The sequence below is a fragment of the Gopherus flavomarginatus genome, chromosome 3, assembly GCF_025201925.1.
Source record: "Gopherus flavomarginatus isolate rGopFla2 chromosome 3, rGopFla2.mat.asm, whole genome shotgun sequence".
NCBI lineage: Eukaryota > Metazoa > Chordata > Testudines > Testudinidae > Gopherus > Gopherus flavomarginatus.
The window spans coordinates 281,474,296-281,487,983 of NC_066619.1; the positions used below are offsets into that span (position 1 = coordinate 281,474,296).

Genomic DNA, 13,688 nt, shown 5'->3' on the forward strand with positions numbered 1-13,688 from the left:
GGAAACTCATGGGGTGAATCACTTGGTTGCCACCCCTTACCACCATCAAACCAATGGCCTGGTGGAAAGGTTTAATGGAACTTTGGGGGCCATGATACGTAAATTCGTCAATGAACACTCCAATGACTGGGACCTAGTGTTGCAGCAGTTGCTTTTTGCCTACAGGGCTGTACCACATCCTAGTTTAGGGTTTTCACCGTTTGAGCTTGTGTATGGCCACGAGGTTAAAGGGCCATTACAGTTGGTGAAACAGCAATGGGAGGGGTTTACGCCTTCTCCAGGAACTAACATTCTAGACTTTGTAAGCAACCTACAAAACACCCTCCGACACTCTTTAGCCCGTGCTAAAGAAAACCTAAAGAATGCTCAGGAAAAGCAAAAGGCCTGGTATGATAAACATGCCAGGGAGCGTTTCTTCAAGGTAGGAGACCAGGTTATGGTCTTGAAGGCGCAACGGGCCCATAAGATGGAAGCATCATGGGAAGGGCCATTCACGGTCCAAGAGCGCCTGGGAGCTGTTAACTACCTCATAGCATTTCCCAATTCCTCCCTAAAGCCCAGAGTGTACTATGTTAATTCTCTCAAGCCCTTTTATTCCAGAGACTTACAGGTTTGTCAGTTTACAGTCCAGGGAGGAGATGACGCTGAGTGGCCTGAAGGTGTCTACTACGAAGGCTAGAGACCTTAATGAATGCTGAGATTCTCATGCAAGCTCTGGATTCCAGCAGATGGGGCTGTCCAAAAACCATCACCAAATAGCAATAAAACACCAACACTGGCAATAAAATCACAGGAGCTGGCAATGCTGAATTAGGGGACGGATGTGGGTCCCCGCTCTGAAAAAGCTTGGGATGCCTTGTGTGAACCTCTTTGGCCCCCAGGGGTGTGTGGTTACACTGCAGTCATGGGGTGTGATTACAGCTCATGAAGACACATCCGAGCTAGCTTAACTCAGCTAGCCCAGGACAGTAGAACACCAACATGTACTTCAATACTGGTGGAATCTCCTTCCTTAGAGGTTTTTAAGGTCAGGCTTGACAAAGCCCTGGCTGGGATGATTTAGTTGGGGATTGTCCTGCTTTGAGCAGGGGTTGGACTACATGCCCTCCTGAGGTCCCTTCCAACCCTGATATTCTATGATTCTCTGTTCAAGCCTGTGCAGAACCTGGGGTAATTGGGCAGCTAATCCACCCTGAAATCTGTGGTACTGCAGCTTCACTAGCTAGCTAGATTCAAGCTAGCTCAGGGATGTCTACTCAAAGTTTGATTGCACCCCAGGCCTGCAGTGCAGACGCATACAAAGCAGCAACTCTACCAAAGAGCTGGGGAAGGCATCCTGGAGCAGTGATAAAGCTCCTTTACAGAAGGCCGCTGTGGGAAGTCTGGCACACGCCGTACATCACGGCCTCCCCAGCTAAACTCTTCTGAAGTTTTGTGGCTTTTAATAGAGGTTTCTGCAGAGAAATGACAAAGGGCCCAAAACCAACCCCCCCACAATTATTTTTGGCCCAGGAAAACTCAGTAGTTTCTCACTCTCCTTCTCTCTCTCACAAACACAAACACATCCTGCCCAGCCTCAGCCAGTTATTCCCCATTTTTCACATCAGCACCAGCAATGATAACATGTGAGTGCCGGCTCTGACGTCTCTTAGCAGGTCCATAAACAGATGCCTTGAGACACAGTCCGATCCTGACAAGGACGTCTCAGTCAAGAGCCATGTTCTGTGACCACGTGCCATCTCCCTTGCCGATGTTGCTAGGGTTAAAGGCGGGGCTGAAGATATGTGCAAGCCGCTGAATGACTTTGCAGTCTGCCATAGTTCCTGAGGGCTCCCATCCCATTTGCTAGTGATGGTTACTGTGTGCACCTCTCCCCTATGATCCCTCCTGCTAAGCATCTGGTTCCCAGTGAGGCTCTTACTTCCTGTTTCCCTACACAGAGAGGCAGTGATGCCTAGTGGGTAGACATGTGCCTAGCAGTCAGCAGGGCTGGGCACTGCTCCTTGATTCACTGCATAACCTTGGGCAAGTGCCTGACCCCCCTTGGTTCCTCAGTTTACCCCTTAGTGGTAACAAAGCTCAAATGCCTGCTGAGAGGCTTAGCAGGCAGCGCTTGTAAATTGCTTTGGGATCCTCGGTGCAATTAATACAGCCTGTTTCACCCCCCAGCTTTCCAGCTATAGTACCTGAGGCAAAAGGGGGATAATCCAAGGGATTTGCCTCAAGAATGCACCATGAGAATCTCACCCTACATTTGTCCCTGAGCTCCTCCGAGCCAACGCTCTGCTTTAGCCCCTGGAGCAGAGGATCTCACTTTAGGGCCAGCTTCCACAGTGGAGTCACTGGAAGGACTCCCCTCAGGCTTTAGTGGGTTGGACCAGGCCCTCCACGGGGTGAGGCTGACTGGGCCCCCCTGTGCTGCGTGAGTGTTACCTGCAGACATAGTTCTCCCGGCAGGAATCCAGTGGGGTCAGGCAGTTGGGCTTCTCCTTGGACTCGTAGGAGCAGGCGGGGACAATGGTCTGTCGGCGGCGCTCGGCGCAGGCCGTGTCGTCACAGGGGCAGAAGAGAAGCTCGTGCGTGTACTCGGGGGGCACGCGGTCAAAGAACTTGCGCAGGGCCTTGTGGCACTTGGAGCGGTTGCAGGTGTCGGCCCGGGCCAAGCGCCGGATGCAGAAGGAGACGTACTCTGTCCTCAGCCGTTGGCACATCTCATCCACATTGCAGGCCTTGGCGGCGTCCAGACAGCGGTTCACCTGTGTCACCTCGTTCTCGGAACCTGCATGACCGGGAGACCCCAACAAAGCTTAGCAACGGCCATGGTAACACCAGCACCCGAGGGGCCTCGAGCCCTCGGAGGACAGCGGGGCTGCCCCACAGCTAACCCAGAGCCTGGGGAGCAAGAAGAGCTGGGATTCACCCTGGGGTTAATCATTTGGTCCTGACGAGGCCGTTAGAAAAGTAGCTCACGGAGCACGCGCTGTTCCAGGAAGGAGGGGGAGTTTCTGGTCACATGCCAGGTACGGGCCAGGTTAAGACTCTGGATTGAAGCAAATATCACTTCCCCAACTGTGCTGAGAGCCCTCGCTCCCACTCAACACATCCCCCTCACTCCGATGTGGAAGCAGCATGTAACATCTGGAGGGTGAAGGAGCGGCTCCGGCTAGGGAGGCAGGGCTACTGGCAGAGAGGAGACGGGCAAGAAAGTGCCAAACAGCAGCAGGCGGGGGATGGACTGCTGGTTATCCCAGACTTGGCAGTGCCAGCCCTCATGCTCCCCTCTGCTGCTGGCTATCCCTGACATGTGAATTCCAGCTCTCCCCAGCTAGTCCCTGCTGATTATCCCTGACCTGGCAGTGCCAGATTCTTGACCTCTCCAGCTATCCTGGACCTGGCAGAGCCAGCTTCCCTGGCCTCTGTTGACAGTACCTTTCCTGACACTGCCAGCTCTGCCAACTGGTGTAACATGTCACAGCTATGCACGCACGCCAGGCTTCTGCAAAATCATGCGCATAACACCACAGACCACTCGGGAAACACTTTGCTCCCCCAGAACCCCACAAGTCTAAAGATTTTCCCTGTTCCGGGATCACAAAGCATGAAGTAAGCCTCACAACTCGCCTGCGAGACAGGAAAGCACAACTGCCCCCACCCCCAGATTGCAGAGGGGGGCACCCAGGCATGGGGAGAGGGAACAAGTCACATAGCGAATCAGTGGCTGGCGGAGGTGGGAGTGGAACCCAGGCGTCCTGGCCCAAGCTGTATCCCAAGCCACGCCGCTTTCCCCAAAAGGACAAATGAAGGCAGTCTGCAAATACTGTAAACTGGTCAGAAAGTGACCTCCTTAAGATTATTTGTCTCAACACTTTACACACTGTGGCGCCTTTCAAGGGAGCACGTCCAGCTGCTTTCCACGTGCTTTAATGAACTCTGCCCCTGCCAGCAGTGCTGTGTGGGATACTAGGGCACGGTGGGGCCTGACCCAGCGAGCACTGAAGATGCCCGTGAATCTCAGTGGGCATTGGATGATGCTAGCAGTGAGTATCTGAGGAACAGCACGCAGCAGGATGCAGAGGAGTTTTTTCACAAAGAGTAGTGTTTCCTGCCCCTTCCTCGGAAGCCTTGGGCCACTGTGGAGATGGCATACTGGATTAGATGGACGTTAGGGCTGATTCAAACTGGCAATTCCTCATCCAGAACCTACTGCCACTAAGACAAGTGCAAACACTCCATCTGGGTAAGCCAGTATTTACGAAGTGTGGGCTGAGCCCCTGGGGTGGGGTGGGGTAGGTCTCCCAGGACTGGCCAGAACTGTGCGAGGCAGGCCTGTTATAGTGCAGTGCAAGGCACAATGGGAACGTGATTGGTGTCATTTTCCCAAAGGGCAGCTCTAGCTGGATGAAATCTTTTGCCATGGACTCCAGTGAGGCCAGAATTCCCCTCCATGACTGACCCCTATTTCTGTAACGGGCTTAACTAAAGCCCCAGTTCTCCGTGACTCTGTGCTAAAAACGCTATTTCAGACTATTGTGCCTTCCCTGGGAGTAATGCATAGGGCTGGAGTTTGTGGAGACAAGCAAGGCCCCTTTTGTGGCACAGTAGCACTGAAAGGACCCATTTAGAATTACAGCCTCACTGTACCGGGTGCAAGGTACTTAGGTACCCTCATATCTGAGCACCTTCCCACTGTTAAATTTATTACTCCTCACCACACCCCAGTGAGGCAGGGCAGGATTATTATTTCCATTGTACAGATGGAAAACTGAGGCACAGAAAGACTTAGTGACTTGCCCAGGGTAACCCAGGAAGTCTGTGGCAGAGCAGAGATCTGTGCCTACATCTTCTGAGTCCCAAGCTAGCATCCTAACTGCTCAACCATCCTTCCTCTCCCACCGGCTGTGAAACACACACCATGAAAGGCAGTCCCTGCCCAACGCCCTCACAGTTTAAACAGAATCAAGACCCAACACTGCATGCAGAACTCAACAGGGGTGGGGGAGATGGGAGCCTGACAGAGACAGGCCTGCAAGGTCACATAGGTTCACAGAAAAGTGTGCAGATTAGAGGCACCAGAGTCTTTCATAAGACAAGAGGACAAGAGAGACAAGCAATTAGCAACAGGCCACCTGCCCAGCCGTTAGCTGGAGGATGGTGCCGCAGTTGGGATGACTTTGAGAAAGGTTCTGACGGAGGACAAGGTAGTGGCTTATAAGTTGGTTCAGGGAAGGCTTCCCACGCTTACAGGGCAACATGGAAGATGCTGGCTTGTGGGAGAACGAGGGACAAGCGAGTGAAAGGGGCTGCGGTGGCTAGCAGAATGAGGAGCAGGAGACTGAGACGTATGGCAGGGTGGGAAGAAGCCAGCAGAGTATAGCCTTGAAAAGTGGAGAGTTTGCAGGAATTTGAGAGCAGATCAGTTACAGAAAGAATCTGTTCCTTTTCTGCCCCCCTCGTCCGAGCGCAAGGGGGCTGCTTGGTGAGGTCAGGGGCAGGTCAATGCAGAGAGATATTTCTCTGGGCAGCACATAACCAGACTGTGGGATTTGCAGCTTCCAAAGGTCAGAAGGTCAAAGAGTGGAGCTGGATTTAAAGAGAGGCTGGAGAATTTCATGAGCAGTGATAACATCCGTAGACAAACAACCTCAGCTAAGTTCATCAAACCCCATGCTACAGTGTCAAATCACCACCCCAGGGGCCAGGAAGGAATTCTTGCTGCCTGTCTGGATTATTCTTCTACCAGCTTTAGCTTCAGCTACTGGCCAGGACACTGGATTGAATGGGCCCATTAACTTCCACTTGTAGAGGTACAGAGGTGAAATGCCCCAGGTCACACAGAGCTGCGAGCAGACCCCGGGAACCCTGACACCCAGCCACCGGATGTTTACTAGGATTCCACGGCAACCATATGCTCCACTGGACATCCCATAAACCCTTCTGCACGGTTGCTAGGGAAGGCTTCTGGGACACTGCATACTCCAGCATTTGAGAGTGGAGGAGGCTCAGCCTTTACGATGTGCTCCCACCCTGGAAGCTGGGGAAGGGGCCACCCTGCATCACATGTGAGTGGAGACGGGAACGACCACTCCCCCACCTCCTCAGACGTCATCCAAGGTCAAGGCTGGAGATGGACATGGGGCTTGGGGGAAAGAGGAGAGTTTGCTAGAGGTGGCAGAGGATGGAAGTCAAGCCCATGCAAACCACAGTGACCCAGGTCCGGGAAAGTTGCTGGCTCTGGGTGGGTTCACAACCTGAGCCCACCCTGATTTCAGGTGTTGTAGCCATACATCCTAGCCGATCGGAGCCAAACCTGGTGGTGATTTGAGTCATCTCCATTGGGAACTGCACTGTTCTGAGGCCTTACTGAAGTTTGCAGACCAGTAGCAGCACAAGGCTCTTTGATGGTGTGTGTGCGGGCGAGCATAGTTTCCAACATGGAAACTGTGCTTCAAGGCTGCTTCGGAGGACTTTCACCAGTGTGACCAAACTACCATCATGGAAACAACTGCAGGGCTGTGAATGCTACATGACTGTAATTGTCCAGGAGCTACAGCGAGGAGAAAGGTGAATGACTGAAGAAGCCAATGTTCAAGAACAAGCCACTGGAGGATGTTCTCAGTCAATGGCCTACAGAGGATTTGGTGGACTGATGGGGCCTTCTTTGCAAAGAGCAGATAACTGACTGGGGCACCTAGGCACTATGATAATATAAATTACAAATTATAATAATAATTCTCAGCCTGAGATCGATCATTGGAAGAAAAGCCAGAGCAAATCCAATGCCTTTCAAACCTTGATGTTGTCTCTACCAGGAAATGCAGAATCAATGTGCCTATTTCCACTCAATTCTAAAGGGTGTGACTGCATTGGCCTCAGCAAAACCACCCTTGAGATGTACACCAGTGCAAGTAAAGAGCAGAATCTCAAGTATAGAACGTTTCAGTGACTAGCAATCTGGATAAAAGAGTGCACAAAGCAATGCCATTACTCCAGCGAGGAAGGTCAACAGATGCACAAAGCCATGAAGGAGAATGCTTCAAAATACTAGTACTGTGGTTACTTGGGACTAACACTGTCTTAGAAAGGAAAGGAGAGACCTTGGAAACCAGATTAAAAATCACATTATCTGCAAATATTAGGGATCGGTGAGGGGGAAAATTATCCATATCTTCCTGATTTTGACATTAAACTACTTGATTGAAGCATGCAAGATCATTCCTTTTACACAGGAGAATCCCTGCTAGGAGTAGTCAGGAGATTCATCTGAGACTTCACAAATCTCCTTATGTGATAAAAGAGATAAAATGAGACTCCTTCTGACTGCAAAGAAAAAGAATTTGAAGACAAACTTTTTCATCTCTGTCAACTTGAGACTCGAAGCAGGAGGGACTTTATGCCAATTAGAGAAGATTTTATGGAGGAATAAGCCAAGTCTCTTGCTAAATTTAGGATGCAATATCAAGACAAAAAAAAATCTTTGGTGAGTCATTGAAAACAGCCACTCCTCATCTGAAAAATGTCGAAGAGGTCAATTTCAATCTTGCTGTGAATTTCAAGATGACCTGAGAGAACAATTGACTGTGATACTTTGCTTTCTCTTGAAGCTATGCAATATCCCTGATGTTAGCTGAATTGTTTTGGCCTACAATGTTTAACTTGAATAAAAAGTTTAACTTTGAGTTATAATGATGTTAAAGGGTTTTTTTTTTGTTTTGGTGGATGCACCTTTTGCTGTAGATATACTATGGCGTAGACTTGTTTAATAATATATAGAGATGAGCCTTGTTATGTCATTTTACACTACACACACTTTGGGGGATAGCAAACAGCTATATTATTCTTGCAGTCTATGGCCTGGTCTATACTGGAGGGGGAAATTGATCTAAGTTACACAACTTTAGCTACGTGAATAACGTAGCTGAAGTCAACATACTTAGATCTACTTACTGCGATGTTTTCACTCTCCTGTTGAATCCACCTGCGCCTCTTGCCCTGGTGGAGTACCAGAGTCGATGGGAGAGTGCTTGGTGGTTGATTTAAATCAACCCCCGCTGGATTGATTGCTGCCCGTCAATCCAACGGGTAACATAGACGAGCCCTAAATCTCATTTTGAATATGCTAGCTTTCTCCTCCACCCACAGAACAATGTAGGACACACTTTTAAAATCACTACTATAATTAGAGTAGACAGATGTAATTCCATTTGTATGTTTTTTAGTGGCCATAATATATTACATAATTATTTATGTAAAATCAGGTTAAAAATATCTGATGATATGACTCTGCCCCGAGGTATTGTAATGATATATGCTTCAGCATGTTCCTTTGCATTTTAGTAGTAGGTTGGCAGGAGTGGTGAGGTCCCAGAGTAGACCAGGCTCCTGCTGTGCTAGGTGCTGCACAGACACATAGTGAGAAGCAGATCTATGCTATGACTAATGGTATCACCAGGGAGTAATACAAGTAAAAATGTAAAAACCCGAGACAGGTTTTTCAATACCTCTCTGATACAGATTTGGGTTCTGAATCCTTCATTACTGGTCTACTGTTCTGAGTCTGGTCTTCTTTGCTACCCAACCAGTTTCATCCCATTTTCAAAAAAATGGGAAGGCATTGACCATGCATAAAAATCCCAGTGTACTGAGAGTCTACTCATATGGGGAGAGCCCATAGGACTCATCGTGGAACTGGCAAACCACTGAATAAGGATCCTGTCCTGAACTGCTTCCACGCACGCGTCACTTCTCATACGTGCGTAATCAAAGTGGAGCCAATGAGGGTATTTGCCTGTGCAGATTAAGCACATGCGTTAATGTTTGCGGCATCGGTGTCTCAGTTAGTACCATCGACAATATTAGCTGTTCGTGCTACAGTGCCTCACAGCCCTGATACAGGGGCAACAGAAGCTCCCTAAAAGTGTAGGGGGGGGCACCAGTGCAAAAACTTTGATCCTGTCCCCGCACCTCCTCTTCCCTCGAGATCCTGCCCCTTCCCCCAAGGCCCTGCTCCCACACCCCTGTGGCATTACATCCCATATTCTTCATAGTAATATTATTACAAAATGAGCATGGCATAATTATGATGTATTTTGTATAAGATAGGTCATGTGACATATCATTGAAAAGGTTATGATTTACTGAATGTGATTATCCTATTTGTTGGCATGTCTCATTTTTGTATCTGAAGTTAGGAATATTGTCTATGCATCTATTACAAATGTGTTTACGTTTACACCTGGGGAATGTCCACTAGACAGAATGCAATCAGTCTAGATGGCTGGCTGGGAAGGGCGATCAGGAAACCCAATAGGTCTTTGAAGATGCTAATCTCCCACTGGGAAACCTTCCTGAGGACGTTACCAACAGCATCCGAGTTATGGCTGCTATGATTCTACAGAGACATGTGACCAAGTCACCTGGTACTGGACTCCATCATAATATTAGTGTTTTTCCACTGACCGGGCATGGGAATCAAACTGGGAGATAAAGGGTTCCCACCACATGCCAAAGCTATTGAAGGCAGTGGCATGACATCACTGTGATTCGTTCTTCACTGACTTCCCGCCCAAGAAAGAAGGCTGCTGGAAACACCTAAGAAACAAAAGACTGACCTGGGGGAGAAGGGCTGAACTCAGGCTAACGAGCTTTCTAGCCTGTGAAAGGAATAACTGGAGTTTTAAGCTGTAAGCAAGTATAGCTTGCCCTCAAGAATCTCTGCAATCTGCATAAAACAACATTTAGGGTGAGAATTTGCTACTTATAACCAATTTCTTTAGTATATTAAGCTTAGATTGCGTTGTGTTTATTTGCTAGGTAATCTGCTTTGAACTGTTTGCCATCCCTCATAATCACTTAAAATCTTTTGTAGTTAATAAACTTGGGGTTTTTTTGGTCTAAAACCAGTGTGTGGAATTCATAACTGCGGGGGCACAAAGCTGTCGCATGTCTTCCTCCACATTGAGGGAGGGTGCGAATTTCATGAGCTTATGCTGTACCAATCTCTGTGCAGCGCAAGAGGGTACAATTTTGGGGTTTACTCTTGGGGGGTGGGTGCACTTGGGTAACTGGGAAGTTCCTTAGCTGAGCCCTGCCACGCAGAACTGATCTCAGCATCTGTTTGCAGCAGCAGCTGGGTATGTCCATACCTGTACGTGTGCTGGTAAAGTGCAATCTGAAGCCAGAGGGAGGGGTTGGCAGACTGCACAGCCGTGCACTGTAACAAGAGCCCAGACTGGTGGGTCAGGCATGCTCAGAGGTACTCCAGTTCCAAGTGAAACCCCGGGTAAGGGGAAACGCATCACAGCCCCTCCTTCCCCTGAGGCCCCGCTCCCCTCTGCCCCTCCCCCATATTGCTCACCCTTATAGCCAGTAAAAAGTGGGAGGGCATAGCCCCCCCACTTTTAAAAGTGATGAGTCCAGGCCCCACATCCATTCCGGTGCCCCTGTCCTGATCTGTATCTGGATCCCATTGCTCCATCAGGCAGACATGGGGCCAGATTTACCAAAGATGTCTGCTTCCATTGAGGCCCCTGAATGGGGCCAATGGGTACTGATCTCTTGTAAAAATCTGGCCAGCCGTCTGCCCTGAAGGGGATGAGTGCCGAGAGAGCAGGGTTCTTCTAGCCAGGGCTCTTCTCCCAGAATCATGGTGTTTTCTACCTCAGCTGGAGGAGCCTCCGAGGCTGCCTATCCAGCCCTTGTCTATCTCTGCCCTGGTCCCTCGCTCTTTATGACCCCAATCCAATCATATAAAGTGCCTCCCCTGGAAACGTGCTCTTGTCTCAGCAGCTTAGCATGGAAATTCTCAGCATAGACAATGTGAGAGGGGGCCATGCAGCACGACAGACTGTGGTGGGGCAGGGAGAGGCCTAGTCAGTCCGTCCCTCCCAGATCTGGATTGCGGGCCCCCTCCCACCGAACACCCTGCTTTGGCTAACAAATAGGAGAGTGTGCTCCAGCCCACCTACCTGCGGTGATGGATGCCAGCCGGACATAGTCAAAGCCCCTGACGAATGGCTCGTACGGAGAACTCTCCAACACATTCATACCTGAGGTGAAAGGAAGATAAGTTGAACCCCAGCATAATAAGGTAGCTCTGGCTCCTGAGATTTGTGTTAGGAACATGTCTCAGTGCAAAAACTGGATTCTGCAGAACAGCGTTTGCATTATGGGTCTCCATGATGCATATTCTTACAGCGAGTCCATTTCCCCAGAGTAATGCTCAGTATCTTACGGGCTGGTGGAAGAGGTCAGATCAACAACCCTGGGGAGCCAAGTCCTATCCTTATCCCCAGCACAGGACACAGGAGATTTCACCAACGCTACCCCTTGAAAATGAATCTCAACCTTGGCCTGGGGTGGGTTAGTTTCTATGGGTGAGAGAGCTCTTTGGTCTCAGTTCTTGGCCTCTCTGCTGCCAATGAGGGGCCCGGGTATACAAGGAACTGGACAGACTCCACGAATACACATGTGATGGTAGCCATTTTCATTCACTACGCACCCAGTGTTCTATCCCCCCGAGGTCTTTCTGAACTTGCTGCTTTCCAGACAGCCATCCCTAGGCTTTGCTGCGTATTGCCTTACCCTAGATTGGGTGTCCCTTCATATTTATTAACACTGCGTCTCCTCCCAACGCATGCTGCTCTCTCTAGCTGAGCATAGAGTGAATGAAACGCAGCCCCAGCAAAAGCCTCTCGGTCTAGATTAAGGATGCTGGAAATTTGATTCCATCAGAGTTCTCCTTTTATCAACTCCAAGAACCCTAATGTGCGATCCTACTGACTGATGCCACAGAGTATTACTGAGGCAAATAGCTTAGTAAGTTTTAAAAACAAACAAATACTGGGGGGGATTAGACATTTATATGGATAAGATCTGCACTAGCTGGGATAAAAGGGCTATCAAACCTCATGCTTCAGGGCATATGCTGATCACCAGTTGGGGTCAGGAAGAAATTGCCTCCTTGATGCACAGCACTGTGCAATTACCACCGGTGTATTACAAGGCAAGTTTACAGCTTTCTTTGAATTACCTGGCACTGCCACTGACAGCACTGGGGACCTTTCATGTGTTGCAATGGAGCAGTTTTTATGTTCTGATGACACCACCTGGCATCTGGTAATGCGTCTCCAAATACTGAAGTGCCTAAACATAGACTTGCTCAACAGATGCTGAGTAAATGCTATGCTGTGTAAATTCCCTGGGCATACGGTTCCACAACTGATTTTTATAAAGGCTTCTAGGAAGCTTTTCTGGCCTCCTGGGTACGTATGTATGAAAGAAAAGCCTCTGCAAGTCAGTTTCAGATTGGCTTCCTTTTTTAGTCAATTAAACATGAAGGGATTTTTAAATATGTAAATATTATTAGAAAAATGTGTCCCAAAGGAAATGAAAGCAGAGAAAACAAAGATTCAGTGGTGTCTAATGGTTGTGCGAGTCCATCTGCTGCTCAGAGAAAACTGAGTAAAGCCGGGTCACATGCAGTGGGAAGCAAAACCTAATCAAGTCCTGATTTACAGCATTCGCTGCCTTTCCAGCCCTGCTGTGCCAGTGCATCTCAATCCTGACCTGCAGTTCCCCTGCTATTCCAGTGCGGAGCACCTGACGTGTCTCAGCCCTCACTTACAGAACCCCCTGGTATTACAGACCTGGGCAGGGTGACCATGCAGCCTGGGTGGCGGGTGAACCACTGTCTGGAGCCCCCAGCTCTGCTCCTTCCACCCGAGGCCCCGCACCTTCTACCTCCCTCCCGCTGGAGATCACTGCAGCTGCTGGCCCTTGCCCCAGGCTAGCGCCCCCAGCCACGGAGCACCCCCAGCTTCCCCAACCCTAGAGAACCAGGCAGCATGGCCCAAGCTCCCCTAGCCCCGGAGTGCCAGGAGGCCAGGCAGCGCGGCCCCAGCCCCTCTTCCCCCACCCTGGGAGGCCGGGCAGCACGGCCCCAGTCCCCAGAGCCCTGGGAGACTGGGTAGCACACCCCTAGCTCGGGCCATGGCCAGAGGTGTAGCGAGTGCCCTCCGTACCCTCCGACCGGAGGGGGCCCTGCAAGGAAGGAGGCCCCTAAAAGTGGCAAAAAAAATGTAAGGTATAACTAGGTAAGTGACATTTATTGACGCTATTGCACAATCCATGTCGGTTTTACTGAAAAAACCGTGAAGTCATTATGATACATCATAATGCTATCAGCCACATCAGTTGTCTGTCGGTCAGTTTCGAATTTTAGTTGGACCCATTCAAAGAATGTGTATTTGCGTTCATAATGGCGGTCGGCGGATAAATGTTATTAATTTTGTTGTTTAGTTTTTTATCGTTTCCAACGCAGAAGCGTGCTTTGTGATGTCTAAGAGAATGTATAAGAGTAGAGTTAGTAAACGAAAGGCAGCAAAAGATGCCGAGAAGGAACTTGAGAAAATTCCAAAGTTGTCAACGTATTTTGCGCTGCAATCCAATGTACAGGTACAGGCACATGAAATGGACAGCGCTAGCAGCGACGAATTGTATCCAGAAGTGCTTCAAGTGAGGTCGAAGGTGAAGCCAGTTGTTCTACCAAACAAACTGTGACAGATATTCCAGCTGCTGCCAGGAAAGAAGTATCTGAATCTGAACCACTGACTGATGATCCAGGAGATTGGCCGTCTATAATATCGGACAGGCAAGTGTGTGACATTGTTGCACGTGGCCCACTGCAGCAG

At 49.4% G+C, this 13,688-nt stretch overlaps 3 protein-coding genes across 4 annotated transcripts in view; 1 reads left to right on the top strand and 2 right to left on the bottom strand.

Moving 5' to 3' along the window:
• Positions 1–13,688, bottom strand: part of LOC127046411 (uncharacterized) — a 632,746-nt gene that overhangs the window by 465,056 nt on the left and 154,002 nt on the right. The window lies entirely within an intron of this gene.
• Positions 1–13,688, top strand: part of ATRN (attractin) — a 384,706-nt gene that overhangs the window by 280,061 nt on the left and 90,957 nt on the right. The gene's annotated exons all lie outside the window — the stretch shown is intronic.
• GFRA4 (GDNF family receptor alpha 4) overlaps positions 1–13,688 on the bottom strand; it is a 140,904-nt gene that overhangs the window by 18,424 nt on the left and 108,792 nt on the right. The window contains exons 3-4 of the mRNA XM_050943404.1: positions 10,965–11,045; positions 2,434–2,779 (exon numbers count right to left, since the gene is read on the bottom strand). Coding sequence (XP_050799361.1) covers positions 2,434–2,779; positions 10,965–11,045 — 427 coding nt within the window. The remainder of the gene's footprint in view (positions 1–2,433; positions 2,780–10,964; positions 11,046–13,688) is intronic.